General features: G+C 28.2%; 1 protein-coding gene across 6 annotated transcripts in view; it reads left to right on the top strand.

Annotated features, from left to right (window-relative positions):
* Positions 1-19,062, top strand: part of Snx27 (sorting nexin 27) — a 93,331-nt gene that overhangs the window by 4,026 nt on the left and 70,243 nt on the right. For all 6 annotated transcript variants that reach the window (XR_012755773.1, XR_012755774.1, XR_012755776.1 and 3 more), the window contains exons 2-5: positions 5,057-5,159; positions 5,273-5,401; positions 13,847-13,980; positions 18,214-18,343. Coding sequence is in view for 2 of the 6 variants with exons in the window: in XM_075360773.1 (XP_075216888.1) it covers positions 5,057-5,159; positions 5,273-5,401; positions 13,847-13,980; positions 18,214-18,343 (496 nt within the window). In the remaining 4 variants the exon portion in view is untranslated. The remainder of the gene's footprint in view (positions 1-5,056; positions 5,160-5,272; positions 5,402-13,846; positions 13,981-18,213; positions 18,344-19,062) is intronic.

The raw sequence follows: 19,062 nt of genomic DNA, 5'->3' as shown, positions 1-19,062 counted from the left end.
TATTATTATTGTCATACCAATTATTACATAGGCCTGTACATGTATATAGTATTTAAGATATTACATTTAATTAATGAACAATTATTTTTTGATTTGGTTTGTTTTATTTATAAACTATGCCTTAGCTAGCTTATTTATATGTTCTGAATTAATGTTATTAAAATGGCATTGCTTGAACAATCCTGTCACATTTCTTACTAATGCAAACAAATGCTGTTACACACTGACCACTGTGTTTGATTTTTTAAGACTATTTCAACCATGTATTTGGTAAACAATATTATTGTTTGAAAAATTTACAGGAAATATTATAATTTATGTATATGTTGAATGCTTTTAAATATCTTGTTTCAAGACTATCTTTAACCAAATTATTATCTATAAAGCCATTTTTACAAAATAAAAACTCCAGTAAGCAGAGTATTAGAAGTTATACACAGAGATTCTGTACTAAACTTTTGGTTCGGGCAACTGTACCAAAATACAACATAATAATGATTGTTAGTTTCAAATTACATTTTTTACCATCACTGTGTTTTTTTTTTTGTAACTATATACACTTGACAGTAGTATTATCATTTTTATTCAGAATAAATAAAGAATAGTTAGTGAGCAAAAAGAGAAATATTCAACCATACATTTATTTTATCAATAAAAAGAAATAACTCGAGCATTTAAATATATTAACTTAGCAAAAACAATTCTTTTGTTATTTTATCTGTTGTTGTTTTGTATTGTATTTGTTATTGTGTGTGTGCGTGTGTGAATAATAGCTTTTAATATGATCATTATTTCTTTGTAGTAACAGCTGGCATATACATTCATCTTTTTTCTATCTTTATTTATGAAAATCAATGAGAAACTATACCTGATTTGTTAAGTAAATTCTTCTTTTTGTCTATTAATTTCTTTTTAATGGTCTGTTCATATATGTTACATTTCTTGTTTCCAAAAGTAACAATTTTAACTTGCCATACTTCTCGTTCTGGCTTGTTGTCCTAAATTTATTTTTTATTGTTTTATTTAGCATGAACATTAATTTCAGTAAATGGTAATTTTAAAAATGTGGGATGTTTTAACATGGAATTAGAAAAAAAATTGTAGAAAGTCTTTGAATATGTATTTCAGTGTATGGGTATGTGAAAGCAGCAGCAGCAATTCTGATTGATTGCAGTTGGGGAAATGTAGTAAGAGGAAGAAGTGTGGAAATTCCTGATAATGTACATTATTATACTTATGTTTTTAAAAATTGAAGCTTAATTTTTACTTTTTTTATTTTCTCACCTGTATATAATATTCGTAGACCCATTTCTGTGTCTTTCTATTATTATCAAATGTGTATAATGAAGATTTTTATTGAGTCTTGTTTTAGAAATAATGAAGTTAATTAAAATAACATTCTACATTATTACTATGTTCATCAACCTTTTTGTTAGGGCTTGATTTTTTAACTTCTAATAAATTTCTGCGGCATGCAGTAAACCTTCACCTTTGTGTAACTTCAATGAACTATGGGAACTGGTCTGTTAAATGTATCATTGGCTGTTTGTGTTATATTTTATTTCACAACTTCAGTTCTCAGGATCATTTTCTTGAGTTGTTACAAAGGTTGTAAGCTTTAAGGCTGTAAGGAAGCAATCTACCTCACTTTACTAAGCTCAGTTGTCATTATTATTCATTGATTTGACCATTTCATCATTACTAATGACTATAACGCTGTCTTATTTCCATTAATACTGTTGTACTTCCAAAGGTTCACTTCTACAATAGTTATAATTCAACTATAATTTAAACATTAATCTTTACTCTTTATTTTTATTACTTAAATTAATATATTTGAGATTATAGTTTGAAAATTTTCTCGTTTTATATTGAGTTTAATGTTTTTTTATTTTAGTACACTTATAATTTATTCCCTAGACTGGACCATCCTTAACTATATTACATGAATGGTTTTGATAAATGCTCTCAACAAAAGTATTGTTTTTTTTCTGAAGTATGTAACGTTTACTCATATTTTTCATGGAACCGTACATTTCACTACCTACACAGTATATATATCCTGTATAACTCTTATTATTATCCTTAAAATTATTATTTCCACCTTTTGAAATATTAAGAGTTATTTCTAATATATATTAACTGTATGGCTTCTTGAAATCTACTGTCAAATTACTTTATGTTATGTAATAATTACACTTGTGAATATAAATAATACTAGTATTAGAAATATAATATTGTGAATAAACAGATAATTATCAGATAGATACTTGAACCGAATAATCTGTGCTAATAGCAGTGGGCGTATGTTTACGGAAAAGCTTCACTGTAAGAACTGAATGTAATGTATGAATATGTTTACATAATCTTTGATATTTCATTTGGTTAACAGTGTATTTCATTTCATAGAAAGTTACTTTTTTTAGTTATATATCTTTCTGTTATCAATGTTTTGAGAATAGATATATCCCCATTTTGTTTATATTGAGTCCCTTAATGTTTAACTTGTGTTTTGATGTAATGCATTTGGTGTAATTCATTTTATTCTGTTAGTGTAGTTATATCATTATCGTGTATTATTTATATTATATTATTATATATTATTATTTATTATTATATTATATTATTGTGTATTATTTATATTTTTTTCTTAAAATGTTTGGTAGTAACTAGAATAAGATTTCTTCAGCTTCTTTTCTAAAGTATGAAAATTTTTTTTATTCTTTTCCATTAAAATTTCAGTTTTACAATCAAGTTTCTGTTGGAGCAAACGTTTTTAGAATTTGCATTTATGAATATTAGATTATTGCACTTATGACCGAATAAAATAATGAAAACACTAAGTTGTATTATCAGGCAGTGAAAAGTTAAAAGAAGAGATTGGATAATGAACAGCGAATATATCTGATATTTGCCAAAATTTCAGTTGCCAAATATTGTTAAGTTATACCGCTACTCTAAAATTAAAAACACTTCTTTTTTTAATGCCAAAATTGAATTAATCTTTATATGTACTTATTTATTTACTTTTAGCCTTTTTTGTTTTACTGAAAGCAATTTTATATGCAGAGTAGTAGAGGTAAGTATTGAGAGAGGTCAAAGAAAGGTTAGGGATTGTGTCCATTTGTTATAATGCAATTTTTTGCACTATTTATTCTGTTAATTTTATACATTATAATGTAATTTTGTTATATATTTTAATTTTAAACACTTAGACATTTGAAATGGAAAATACAGTGATTTGTAATTTTACTGACATGATGAAATTTATAAATGTTATAATAAGCAGGGTGTTAAAAATGAAGAAAAATCTTAACAATGAAGAAACCTATATTACTGTTTATATTTACTAAATTATCTCGACATGCCTACACAAAGATAAATAATATTTTTATTATGAAAGAATTGGAATTTTTTTAAGGATTTCTCACAAATAAATAAAATAGTTAAAAAACTTTTTATTATTTTGTTATTCATGTTACAGATCTAGAGGAAGTGTTTGAAACTCTTTTCTTGAAAATACGAAGCCTTCTTAATGTTTTAATGTCAAAATTCATACTGTATTTATTAATTTACAAGAGGAAGTAGGTTACAAACTGACATAGAAAGCTGAAAATAGTATCACTTGGTTTTTAATTATATCATTAGGTGCTAGTATGATCTGCCTAAATGACATTCAGTTAGTCGTTTATAGCAGTCTTGCATTTGCAGTTAAGTTTAAAACGGATCATGCTTGAGGGGTTCAAATGTGAAGACTAGGTTGCTGTTATGCATTTATTTTGGGCGAGAGGACTTGCTGCAAAGTGGACTACATCAGGGAATGCTTGGAATATTTCTTGTTTACAATAAGATAGTTGTCATGTAAAGCTGTGTGCACATTTGTGTTGATATATTCGCTAATATTGTGGAAGAAGATCAACTTCATTTTCATTTCAAATTGATACAACCAGTAATTTAGGTAGAATTAATTCAAGTTGACAGTTGAATAATGATAGTAGTGTGGATGCTTTAATAGGATATTGGTAACATGGTTTATTGTACACTGTAGTGCAGTGCACAATCATCAGAATTTCTGAAAAGTGTACTCATTCTGGGTGTCCTCCCAACTGACTAAACTGGCAGAAAGTAAATCAAAATGGGCTGTGCTTGTAACGTAACATCTCTCAGAATATCTGTAAAGGAGAAGACATGGTTAACAGTTTGTTGCTAGAGGGGGGAAATCATACCGACCTCACAATCGACCTCAGTGTGATTCACTGTTGTGGAACATCATCCTTTTTCACCTTTGCAATAAACTCAAGGTTATGTCTATCTTAGGTAAGATTATACTTACTGTGTTTTGGGATTTCCAAAACCCAGCTCATTTCATTTGCCAGCCCATTTCTTAAAGTGTGGTGATAATGTGAGTTTGCATCATGTTAACAATTCTGTTGATGTTTCAGTTGCAGTCTGACAAAAACATCCTGGTAACTGACTAGAGAAATATTACTCCATCTTGACAGTTCACACCTGGTATGGTTTGATTAACTCCAGAGAAAATTGATGAATTAGAGAAAACTTTATTTGCTCTTTGATGACTGTAACATTTTATGTACACTTATGTTATAGAATTTTGTGAATAATATACATTTGTTAGAAATCTGCTTTTCAAGCCTTTCTATTTAATAACTTAATTTGATAAATTTCTAAGATTTATAGTATTAATATGTTTGCTGTTTTGTCTTCCTCAATACATATACCTAATGCCTGTTCTGTGATTTACATACTAATTGTTTATTGTCTTTTATTTCATGAATATTTTGATGTATATCATTTATCTGTTCTGATGTTTTATAAGGTCAAATAAAATGACATCTAAACATTACAACTTTTCCTGGAATAGTTTGGAAATAAGTAGAAATTATCTTCAGCTTTTCATTAATAATTCATAAAATTTTCTGTATGCAATAGTTTTTAAGTTTTATTTACATAATATTATCATAAGTTGACTATTTATATGACTTTTGATCCTTGTTTGGATGTGAAAAATTATTTACTGATTTTATTTTTGTTTCAGTAACAATGTTAATGTTGAGGGAGCAACTCATAAGCAGGTCGTAGATCTAATTAAATCAGGAGGAGATGTTCTCACACTCACAGTCATATCTGTTACTCCTCAGGTCTGTTGTGTTGTATTTAACATTATTGTATCTGTTTTTATTTATGCACACAAGGATGTGTGTGCTCACAGTTTTTATATATAAATCAGTATCATTTTATTTATTTTTTGTAGGAGGCACAGAGGTTGGAACCAGTTGAGGATCAGTCCAGTTATAATTATATAGATTACAGTGAAAAGAGATCATTGCCAATATCCATACCAGATTATCATTATCTTGAGAAAGGTGGTGAACGATATGTTGTAAGTACAGTGTATTGAACTCATGATAAAAACCTATTTTCTGATTAGTTCTAGAATTTGTCATTTGGATTATCTGTTTTATTTTGAAAAAAATTGTAATATGCCTTTCAAAAGATTTGACCCCATAACTCGCAGTTCATTCTTGTGTTTTTCAATATGGATAGCAGTTTAGAGACTATAGTGATTTGGCCTCACTTGTCTAGGACCACAATATTCAGGGGGAAGATAGAACTATATAGGTTTTAAACTTTATTTTACTGAACTGGATACTAGCTAGACAACTTTCAATCTGTAATTATCATTCTTTTTTTTGTTATTTAAGCTGATTATTTTTTCCAAAAGTAATGCTGTCAACACTTTCAAAAAGTCAGCATTACTTAAATTATAATTTGATTTTTTTATGATACAATTCATTGTTTTGTCATTAATATTGCATTTATTATATTGAAAGTTTGATAAATTTGTCTTCTTAACTAAATAATGCTTTCCATTCCTCAACAGATTTCCATTATGATGCTGGGGCTAAGGACAGAAGATATTTGTTTCTAAATTTATTTGAAATGGTTGTGATACCAGTTGATATAGTTATAGGTATCTCTGCAGCATTTTTTTAATTTGAAGTGGAGATAGCTTAGTTGATTCAATGAAGATAAGTTAGAACTGCTTATATTTGTTGAATAATTAAATGAAATTAAGAAATATTTATGTATTTCCATTGTCAGATGATTGTGTTTACTGGTCATCAAAATTCCTTAATTTAAATGACTTTATAAGGCCATTTGCTCGAATTACCAAGTACTTGGTTAAGTTTTGTTTTATATGAATTTTATATGAATGCTGGTATTAATGTCAGGAATTATGAAGAAGATTTTATGTGTCGGTGGCAGTGGCAGACTACATTTGCGTTAATGTGATTCATAGTACATATCTCAGATGTAATGAAGTTCACTCATATATATATATATATATATATATATATATATATATATATATATATATATATATATATATATATATATATATATATATATATATATATTATATATATATATATATGTATATGTATTTTTTTTTTCTAAAGTCAATATTTATAACATTTTCCTGTGTACCAATATATTGTATTTTTTTTTTTATAATCAAAAACCAACTTGAACAACCAAAGTACAGAATTACAAAGTAAATGAAATGAGACTTAATTTATTTTTATTTTTTCTCTGTTTTTTATTCCAGTAGCACTTTCACGGGATCCCGCATCATCAGTTGTATATAAATTATATAAAATTACGTATCAAATATAACAAATTTGTTTTAGAATAAAAATTAAAAAATTAAAATTACTATCTAATTTTAATATTTTAATCTTTTAATTTTTATTCTAACAAATTTGCTATGTTTGATATGTAATTTTATATAATTTATATACAAATGATGATGCGGGATCATGCGAGAAAGTGCTGTTGGAATAAAGAGAAAAAAAAAACTTCTGTCATTTCATTTTTTACTTTGTAATTTTGTACTTCGGTTGTTCAAGTTGGTTTTTGATTATTAAAAAAAAATACAATATATATATGTATGCATATTTATTTATTTTATTAAGTCAACCAAAGTTCAGAATAAATAAACTAGGATGAATTTAACTTAATCCACTATATTTACAAGACTGCTTTTGTGATTTACTTGCATCATTAGCTGCATTACTTATGCATATATTCATCTCAAATAACATTACAAACTTTATAAAATATAACTTATCAATCATTTAATTGTTTTGTTTAAAATTTAAAACCTTTAATTTTTATATTTAAAAAATTTTAACTTTTATTTAGATAAATTAAAAATTAAAAAAATAATAAATTAATTAAAATTAACTAAAAAATTATACATTTAATAACATTAAACAGCACACAAAAAGTTGACATTGTATATTTAAAATATGTAAATACTGATAAAATAGTTGAACATATTACAAAGGTTTATGATAATAAATTTAAACCCGCCTACCAGACAAATAACAACGTAATAAAACGCCTAATAAGTAATAAACATAATGATTCTTCTGATTTATATAACTTGAGTGGTATTTATAAAACTGAATGTAATGATTGTGACCATATTTATATTGAAAAGACCATTAGATCCTTTTAAGGCTAGATTTTTGAAACATTTTAGAAATTATAAAAAAGGTAAACTGGGTTTCTCTAATGTATCTGATCAACTGATTAAGAATAAACATATGTACAATATCTGGTGTTAGGAAAAATTTTTAAATACTGGAAATTAAAAAAAGTATAATATGAATACAAATAGTAAGGGATTAGACATTTTAGAAAGATACTATATGTGTAAACATAAAAATAAATTTAACATGATCAACTTTCAGACAGAATATGAGGATGACATTATTAATATGAGGATGATATTTTGTAAGCTGCAGTAAATGTTACCACCAACTATTTTGATAGTGATATATAATCTATTTAATCAGTGTAGTAAATATATATGATATATAATCAGTGTAGTAAAGTAGGTTCAGTTAAATGGACAAGGTGCACAATTGCTTTACTTAAAATTATTTTTATTTGATTTTAATTTGATTTTGTGCCCTGACATCACAATTTTACATAGGCAACATTTTTACAGTTTAATTTTAATTTAATTTTTCATATTTTTAAATTTTATTTTAATTTTTGATTTAACTGAATAAAAGTTTAAATTCTTAAAATAAAAAGATTAAAGGTTTTAAATTTTAAATAAAATAAATAAATGATTGATAAGTTATATTTTATGAAGTTTCTAATGTAATTTGAGATGAATATATGAATACGTAATATAGCTGATGATGCGAGTAAATCACAAAAGCACTACTGCAAATGTAGTGAAATAAGGGTAAGTCATCCTACTTTATTTGTTTGGTACTTTGGTTGATTTAATAAAATAAATATATTGATATATAGTACAGAGAAGTTTGATTCTTAAAGGAATTGAATTTAAAAAATAAATATGTATATATATATATATATATATATATATAAAATAATGATGTTTTGATACTTCCTCTAGACATAGAAACCAAATGCAACATTCTCCAACAGAAAGAGATTATTTATTGATTATACTTTTTTATTTTCTTGTTAAGGAATAAGGTAGGATTTTTTATTTCTTCTGCAAAATTGTAAGATTATGAAAAATTCCATTGAACAGAAGACAAGTGTCAACTTTAGTACTCATGAAAGTGCCCATTAGACTTTTCATAACAGTGATTGACTTCTTATTGATAAAGTGAATTCATCAGATTGTTTGTCTATTTCTTTTGAGATCTTTAATATGAGAAAGGTTTTTATCTTTCGCTGCAAAAATGTTTTTTTTTTTATCTGTAGCTAGTTTCTTAGGCATATACTTCCTCTTGTTCTGCCAAATAATTGTATATTATTCATAATGTATCAAAATACTCAGGTCTCAAACGACCTCAGTAAGATCAATTTGTAAGTCATTATTATCATCACCTCTTTCTTATATCTGTCAGTTAAATCTTACGTCTGCGCTCTTTGTTTGAAATTATAATGCAGTATTACTTACAGTAGTTGTGTTTGCAGTGAGCAATCTTTTTTTGCATAGTAAATAACAATTTTTCATAAACATCTGAAAATGCAGCACACTATCAGGTTAAATAATTAAAACTGTTAGTTAATAAAGTAAAATAATAAAAATTAATAAATAAAATGAAGCATTTCATATTAATATCCCAGGACTTCATGCTTAAAACTCATAATGGTTCCTGAAAATGGGTACTTAGAGATTTGTTTCTCATTACAAACCGACTTATAATTTGTTAAATTAATAATAAGCCATAAATAAAGAAAATAGTATACTTTATGTACTTCTCTGCTTCAAAAAGATTGTGAATTATAGTTTATATTACATTAGGTAATGTTCAGATTTAACATTTTATGCATTTGATTGCATTATCAACAAAACGCTAATTCATTAACATTGTTAGATAAATTCACTGCATTGATAGCGTTAATTCATAGTATGTGATAGGTATTTTTGCTTATTGCTGTGTTAAAAAGTTTTTTGTATTCTTGTTTTATAATGAATACAATAGAAGGTGTACTGTAGACAAAAATAAGTTCCAGAAAAAGTATTTAAATATTACAAATTGTATAACATTTAGTCTTAATTATTTTCATATAATTTATTTAATTGCTAATTCATGGGATCTTTTTTTTTCTGGGATTTTTTTTTGTATAGTGAAGAGACAAAAATTATTTTTGAGAATTTTAAACATTTGAATGATTTTTATTTGTTTACGATAGTGAAAATAATTTAAAAAAAATACATTAAATATTTAGTATGACTTTCTTACATTAAGGAAACAGTTTGTTTAAACTATTTTTCATTTTAAAACACTGAATTTTTAATTGATAAACATTATATACAGTGATATAGGTTGCTAGTTCATTATCATTAATAAAATAATTCAAATATCCCAAAGAGATTTGTGTTCAGCAACTTTTACAGATTGATTGATTAATTTTGTTTACACATTCTTTGTGAAATGTTGGGTGGAAGTTTTTTTTGGTAAAGTAAGTAGTTCACCTACTTACTTACATGGTTAATAACCTGTAATCATTACAGGTTATTAACCATAACCTGTAATGATTAAAAATAATCTATTCTAATAATCAATCAATGTGGATGGGTGTAAAGAAATTATTACTGTTTTGTTTTGGAAGTGTGAGATTAATGCATTTATTTTACAGATCATTTGGTGATGGTCTGGCGTTTCCTACAGATAACTGACATGGGCTTTTTCACATCCTAAATGATTGTGTTATGCACCATAGTAATGCAAATTTAACCTGGGGAAAAATTAGCATTATTTTTATGATAAGTTATATTTATGATATTGCTAAATAGATATATTGTCTAACTTTTTTGTACAAGTTAAAATTGACATTTGAAATTTATTTTATTTGTTCAAGATTGATTTTTTTTATCTGATTTCAAGTAGGAGGTCATATACTTCCCCTAGAACACATACTATTATTTTTTATTAATTATATTTATTTGGTAAGTTTCATTTACTTCAAAACAAAATTCTTTAAATATGTACTTAGACAAAATTGCTATTAACTAAATCCATTACTCAAAGCCACAATCTTATTATCATGGGTATTGAATTGGTATTGCTGAGTGTTGAAAATGATTGTTAAAATCTGATATTAAACCATTGTTATCGCTGCTATTTTTGTAATGTCGTATACTTTAATGAAAAAAATTTGAACCAGTTGTCAAAAAAGAAAAAAGAAAAATATTCTCAGTAACATTCTTACCTAAAAATTATTTTATGAGTAGACCGTGTTGAATGAATGTTCTGTTTGTTAATTAGCCCTTTTTATTTACTAAAGGTAACTAAATAGACTGAAGATAGATAACTGATAAGTTCATCATAATATTATATTAGTAAGTGAATCGTACTATATTATTAAATAATTCTTCAGTTATAATATTTCACAAACTTTGTCCAGGAATTACAGGCTTATTTTTATATTTTTTTCAATTCTTCTACATGTTCATAGCTTTTATATAGTTTTGGCAAGCAGGTTCACATACTGGAAACTGTATCAGTTCTTAACATTGGTCCAGCCCAAATGAAATTGGCCAATACAGGTTTAATATTTTGCTTGATAGATTAATTTTTTGTCTGCTCACAGTAGTCTGATTCCTGCTGTATATGTAAATTTTTAATTTGAAAAGAAGGGATCAAACAGTTTACCATGGTTTGGTTAGATCTGAATCTCTTGTTTTAGAAAACTAACATTTTATTATTTCCTTCTAAGTTTTTGTGTAGGTAAGTGTAACACGTTTAATGAAAACAGTGGTACAGGCTGTAAACAAGAATTACAACTTTGTTTATCTGTTGAGTAAATATAGTGAGATTTGTCATTCCATTGACCATTGCAGTTGAAGATGACTAACTACTTTTAGTTTATGAGTAATATTCTTAGCAGTCCTGTCAACTATCCTGCAGAATCTGACTCTGAGGTGTAGGTTTAGAAAAACAATCTTAAGTTTTTGATTATAAGAGGCTTATGTATAAGATATTAATCATATTTGTTTCAGCTTTTATTACAGTTAATCCTATTTCATAATTTCATTGAATGTTAAGACAATTTAATTTATTTTCATGGTAGGTTAATGTTTAATGTTTTTTTTTTACATTTTGTTTTCATTTTTAATTGATTTAAGATATTGTGGAAGTTTGGAAATTATAGCAGTATTTATTAAATGTTATGGTTCTCTGTATACATGTGAAAAAATTAACTGGCTAAAATTCTTTCTTGTCAAATGCATCTATTTTAACATTGTTAAATTATGATTTCAATATGAGTTCAGCTTTTCACAAATCTCTGTAATAGGAAAATTAAGTTGTGCGTATAAAATAAGGCTAATCTTAGTTATGAAAACAATTTAGTATCTGTATATGTTTTAATAACAAATTTGGGTTGTTTTGATGAGAATTGAATTGCCCCAGAATGAAAAAGTAGAATGCTTTGTGAAGTTGTCAAATGGATGATTTTTACACAAACTTGTTGTAAGTTATCAGTGATTGATCATTAATTGTTCAAGAAAAAAAAGATGAATGCCAAGTACATTTAGATTACTGTATAGAATTAATTTCTCTTCTACACAGTTGAAATTGATTTTTTTATATTACTAACTGTTCAGGAGAAATCTTATACGAGGTCTGTAAATAAAGTAATGAAACTGGTTCAGAAAAAAATTTTATTTACAATCCAGTTGTACATGGATGCTATCACCTCAGAAATAGTTCCCTTGGGAAGCCACGTAACATTTAAAATAGATACACTCTTCATAGCAGTATTGGAACTCAGAAACTGGAATATCCTTCAGATGGTCGGTCACTTTTTTTATGGTTATATTGTTGCAAAATGGTGCGCTTTGAGCTGTTTTTTTAAAGTCGGGAACAGGAAAAAGTCGCAGGGACTCAAGTCAGGTGAATAAGGTGGTTGAGGAACTACAGAATGTTTATCTTTGCCAAAAACTCATTAATTGAGAGTGCAATGAGATAAGGCATTGTCATGATGCAGCATGCAATTATTTTTGATGGCTGTTTTCATGCAGGAAACTCTTTTCCACAGTCTTTCAAGAATTCTCAGTAAACATATTGATTTACAGTCTGTCCTGTAGGCAATAACTCCTTATGGATAATGCCATTACTATTGAAGAAACAAATTAGCATGGTTTTGATTTGCTTATTTTTGCTTTTTTTGGACGTGGTGAGTTTGAAGTGTGCCACTCCTTGCTCTGGTGTTTCATTTCTGGGTTGTATTCAAATATGCAAGATTCATCACCAGTAATAACATTTTTTTTTAGAAAATCAGGTTTAGTTTCATTTCATCCTAGAAGATTGCGGCACACTTCCACCCTGTTGTTTTTCTGTTCAACAGCGAGTTTTTTTGGGACTAATCTTGCACAAACTTTTTTCATGTCAAATTCGTTTGTGTAAATTTGATAAACTGTGGTATAGTTCAAATTCAATTATTCTGCAGTCATTCTGACAGTTAATCGCCGGTCGTACCATATCAAGTCTCTGATTTGCTTAACATTGTCACTTTTTGATGTTAACAGTCTTCTAGAGTGTGGATTGTCCACAACTGATACCCAGCCACCTGAAAATGCTTTAAACCACTAAGCACTAGGGCCCCTGACAAAGCGTCATCTCCATATGCTCTTTTCAATTTTGAAAAAGTTCAGTAGCATTCTCACAGAGTTTTAACAGAAAAATTGATTGCACAACGTTGCTCATAATTAATATCACTCATTTTTGTAAGGCGCAAAAAAACCTCGTTTCATGAAGTTTGTTTACGTCTCATATGGCAACAATAGACTAAAAATATTAATACCTAATATAAATCATATAACCATATCTTTACTAGTAACTTTACAGTATGGTCACTTTGGCTGCCAAAAAAAACCAGTCTATTTATTGACATCGTAAAATGTTTAAAGTTGTTTATAATTGCCTACAAAAAATCATGTAGACAGTGATTATCCATCTGTTAATTTTAGCCAAATTAATTCTCCTTTGGGATTGATTCTCTCCCTTTTGACTTTTGTAGTGCAACCTTTAATGGTTTAAAAAACACACCATCCAGAAATTGTTAGAGAGGAATTGATAGGTGAAGAAATTATGTTTTAACTATATTTACCTCAAATGATGATTGATAGTGATTATTTGGAGTTATGTTGACTTTTGCTATATATATTTCACTTGCCCGGAAATGCATATGTTTGAATGAGAAAAGGCTCTGGCTGTGTAACTTGCCATTAAGTTGTTTGTGTATCTGGTGATAACATTGGTGTATTTTAAACTAGTTCTTTGGCCAATAGCTTGTATATAATACATTTTTTTTCCAGGTATTTAATATATATATGGCTGGTCGGCATTTGTGTTCGAGAAGGTATAGAGAGTTTTCAAATTTACATCTAAATTTAAAAAAGGAGTTTGTTGGATTTAATTTTCCAAAATTACCTGGAAAGTGGCCATTTACGTATGTGTTACTGAAGTTAATTCCTTAATAGTCCTAAGTTTTTATTTATTAAAATAACAACCATATAAGATTTTTGCATATTTTTTTTAGTTTACTAAGTTTGAAGCTAAGGGTACTACTAGTAAATTTAAGAAATAAATGAAATAACAGACATATCTGAATTAAAAAGAAAACTGTGCCATTTAAAAAAAAAGTAATGTGATAAATGTGCCATTTCTTTAAAAGAAATACTTACTATTTATATGTGTTTTAATCGTAGTTAAAATTATTATAAGTATCTTTGAATAATTTCTTTTAGTTTAGTTCTTGGGGTTGAACTTAGTTGAAATACGAACACCACCCCAAGGGAAAATCTGGGAGAATTCACCATCATACTTCTGCCTATCTTTGTGCAGATAATCATGACCAACATCTTCAACAGTGCTTGCCACACCTATTTGGTTTGCAGCATAGCTTCCATGATTGCAATCTGGAGAAAGCATGCTGAAATCTCTCAGGTGTGCTTCCCTGTGTTGCAGGATCCTATCATTCTCAAAACTCAGTGTGTTTTGTGGTATCCTCCTTTCAGCAATAGTCATGCTCCTTGGAGGTCTCAATGGCTGCTTGTATCAGTATGCTTTAAAGGAACCATTATCGGTTAGGAACTGAGTCAACTCATACCCCAGTTCCCTATGCTTGCAGTTCAGCCATTTCTTGAAGTTTGGGATTAGTCTGTAAATCCATTTATCCTTTGTCAACTGATCCCATTTCTCTTGCCAATTGCGGACAAGCAATGCCTCCACATCTGCTGGATTTGCCCCTTGTAACATCTCCCTCTTTGAAACTAGGAGGTCCAGGGATGCAAGTCCAGCCACTATCCAGGCGGCTTTGTTTGAGGCAGTCCTGTAACTGCAGCATACCCAAAGGGAGATAGCCCTGAGTACCCGATTAATAATTGCCTGGGTTCTTCCCCTTTACAATGTGACAGACAGACTGGTGTTCTGTACAACACTTTTGAGAGGACTACCCATGACAAAACTGTCTGCTTTGATGTGAAGGGACCCCTCCACATCAATCAAACCGATGAAGGCTGCCATCTTTTTGAACTTCTCTGACACTGGTCATGTGTCTGGAACGTGGTATTTTTATCAGATTATATCGTAAGGTATTTCGCTACATTGGGACATCTCAATTCCCCCCCCGAGGGGAGAAGATCCCACCTCGTAGCGTGTCCGGTCGCTACACCACCCCCTCCGTTCCTAGCCAGTAGCCTACACTGGGGCAGTGGTTCTGACCCTGAACAGAATCAGGATCAGTTTCTGTCTAACAAAGACCCTGACCACTCGGGCCAACTTGGCAAAAGCTGAAGCCTGATCTCTTGTAGGTACGAAACAATAATATTTATCGCCTTATTCCCAGTACCCAATACCACCTGTTCTGACATGGCATCACAACCACTGTCAAGTTGTAAGCAAACCCGGTCAGGGCTGCCCCTTTAGGGGATATGATGGACAGGACTTTGTCACAAGTGATGTTCCAGTGTTGGCCGACACTGAATCCTGTGTAACATCACAACTCATCATGATCCACACCTCTCCCTTGGTGGAACTACCCATCGGTGACATTGAAGAGGTAACACTGGATGATCTTCCTCATGTATGGGATTGATGCCACATCTTTTCAGCAGCTAGAAAATTGTAAAACATTGTGGTACACTGTTGAAAGTATGTTTTATAAATATCATGATGACAGCCAGAATCAAATTCATATGTTGTAAGTCTGATCTGTCCTCCTGACTGACAGTGGTCATAACTCTGGAACTAACATCCACAGTTGACCTGCTTATATCATTCTTCAGAATTTTAAGCTAACAGTCTGTGTTTTTGATCAAACATTAGGATAGGAGTTGCATAAAATGATGACATATGACTAACACAAGAAGCATGCTTATTAGATTAATGATCTATGCAGGTTTTTCAGCAGAAAAAAATTTCTTGAACATTTTTTTGCCTAAATATTTTCTATAGAAAATTTTTTTAAAAAGCATGTTATTTTATCAGTGATGCAATGAAATGTAAGCAATTGATCTCGGTTGATTTGACTTGCTAACTATGAGCAGCTTTCAGACTAAAAAAAATTTAGAAGTTAGAAAATGAAAATTTAAATGTTATAAATGTTGCAGAGCATCACTTCATTTTAGTTTAAGTTTGAATTTTTAAAAGATTAAAATTCCACCTATTACAGACAGAAGCAGTTGTTTTAAGTGATTTCTCAGAAAATTATTCTTTACTGGTACAAGACAAAGTTCCATCGCTACTGGGTGAATTGCTGCATAATCCTTTACCTAATTATTGTGTATTAAAAAAATTAAATAATTTCCAATAATTTTGTGTAACTGTTGATTATTTAGAGCACAGTACATTGTTTTTCTGTTAAAAAAAAAAACAAAAAGAAACTTGTTTCACAGTTAAAAAACAGTCAAAAAAATTGTTCGTTTGAAAATGCTGGAAATCAAAAAAAAAAAAAAAATAAAAGAATATTTCCTCTTTATCCCCAAAAATAAATTTATAACAATTGGGAATTATTTCAAGATCAGGTGAATTTATAGTAGTAAATATTTAAAAAAAAAATCACTTTGGTTTAATAAAATGAATTGACTTCTTGTGTCGTGTTAATAACAATAAATGGTGGTTGGTTGTAATTAAAGATAACGTGACAGCAAAAATGAGCTTTTCATTAATTTTTTGCATCCTAGTGATTGTGTCTTTCCATTTGTGAAGAATAATAAGATTTTGGTAAAATTTGAAATTGTACTGAGAAGAATCTCGCCCATGGAACCTAGTGACATGAGTGGGGTTAATAGTAAATCTTCACCTATTCTCTCAGTTGGATCGAGACTTATAACCTTAGCTCTAAATTTAACATGAAGTTGTCTTTGTTGCTGCAGGAAAATTGAATTAATTAAAAGTGTTGGCGTTATTACAGATTTTTAAAATTGTAGTTATTTGATATTTATTGTGTTAGATATTTTAATATTGTTTAGTGATAAATCCCATTTGATTTTTAATTTACTTTCAAAATAGTTAATTTCATTGGTTTTTAATTAAAATGTATATGGCTGACTATATTAGTGAAGTAATAAACTTTTATTATTTAAAAATTATATGGATAACTCAAGATTATCACTGAAAAAACTAATCATAACAGTATAACGTAATCTTGTTTGTTGAAGGTATTAATTTTTATTTTTATTTTTATTTTAATATTGTGGTCTATAAACATGTTTCTGAAATCTACATATAAATTTGTATGTAAATTTCTACATTGTTGAATTTTTTTGTTGTTGAATTATTTATATCGTATTCTATCATTTGGTTATTACATGGAATAACCTAGTTGTCTTTTGTATTCATGTCTGGTTGTTTGTATTTTGCTTGAAATTGGTTTTTTGTGTACTGTACAGTTTTAATATAATTTTAATTTTCATTATTTTCATGTCTGTTTTGTTATATTGTGCAATGTGTAACTTGCATAATGCATGAAAGGATTATTTTTCCATGTTATAGAATTACAATACAATTACACAATGTATCCAATTTGATTTCTTTTCTATTTGTGTTAGTATATGCATTTTATTGAGAAATATATGGATGATAATAAAAAATAATCTTATTTAAATTAAAATACACAATATTATGTTAGAAATGTGTATTACCTGAACATGAATTGTGTTACACATTTCTTCATGTTATTTCAAACAGTTCTGGCATCAATAGATGCTTGTATCTCAATTCATATTTATAACATGTATTCAGTTTATATATATGTGTACTATTTTCATGGTTATTCAAAGTATTATATCTTTTGACTTAGCAACTTTGGTAAATTTTAATTAAGCCTATATGGTAAATATTGCAATCACTGGTGTGATGCACACTACGCAAAAAATATGTGCATTGTAATGAAATAAAAAAAATTACTGAATAAAATTGTATAAATAAATACACTAGCTGTTACAGACTTGATGGTCACTGAAATAGTGTGTATAGTTTTAGTTGTGCTAGCACTGCTAATTGATATAGGCAATATTGGAATTCCACTGTGGCAGAGACTAACCTACTCATCAGTCATTAAATAATAGTATCTTCTCCATCTCTTCTATATTCAGATTCAAATATAAATCATGTTCTTATGTTAAATAATGTTTATTAAAATAAGATATTACATTAATGTTGTTTTGCTTATTTCAATCAGGTTAAGTGAACAACAGTTGGATGCTCGTCGTCGTGGTTTAGAACAATATCTAGAAAAGGTGTGTGCAGTTAGAGTTATTGCTGAAAGTGACATCATGCAAGAGTTCCTTACAGATACTGATGATCAACAGGTAAAAGTTCAGTTGAAGTATTTCAGTTCAGATGAGGTTTTCATTAAATCATTTGATTTGAGTTCTTTATCGGATTCATCATCAGATTCTTTTATACTTAATATGAGATCAATATTCTACTGAGATTACTTTGTTCAAAGTTGAGCTCTAATTGAAGTAACATTTAGCCATGAATTCATTTTGTGAAAGCTTTTTTAGGACTGTGATAAAAGAAGAATTTTTCCCACTTTTTATCTTCAAAGTTTGAGGAAATACTGATTATTAACCTGACTTCTTATACTGTTTGTACTTAAAAAATACAATAATAGATTTTTTATTCAATTTAGCAGTTATTAAAACTTAAAATATTTTACTATTTTATGGAATTGATCAAATTATTATACTTATTTCTATTTAGATGCTATGGGGGATATTGGTTAATGATTTTTTCTAAATATTATTAGTAGATTTAAAAAAAGGAATTTTCTGATTGATATGTAAATATATTTTTTATTTATTTAAAGGAAATGTATTTCTAGGTTTTTTGTTAAATGCGTCAATTTTGGTGATTCTTTTTCTGTTTTGAGAACATTTTTCTAATGATTCTTTTGTAACTAAGTATTAATTATAAAAAACAATTTGAAATTGACAATTTTGTGGTTTATATAGACAATTTGAAAAATCTTTGTCATCATTGTATTACGGTGATGTGCAGATCATTTTAGTGCATTGCTATATAC

Source organism: Lycorma delicatula, chromosome 1 (genome assembly GCF_047948215.1).
Source record: "Lycorma delicatula isolate Av1 chromosome 1, ASM4794821v1, whole genome shotgun sequence".
Classification (NCBI taxonomy): domain Eukaryota; kingdom Metazoa; phylum Arthropoda; class Insecta; order Hemiptera; family Fulgoridae; genus Lycorma; species Lycorma delicatula.
The sequence above is the reverse complement of the archived record's forward strand: the minus strand, read 5'-3'. Positions and strand labels throughout refer to the sequence as shown.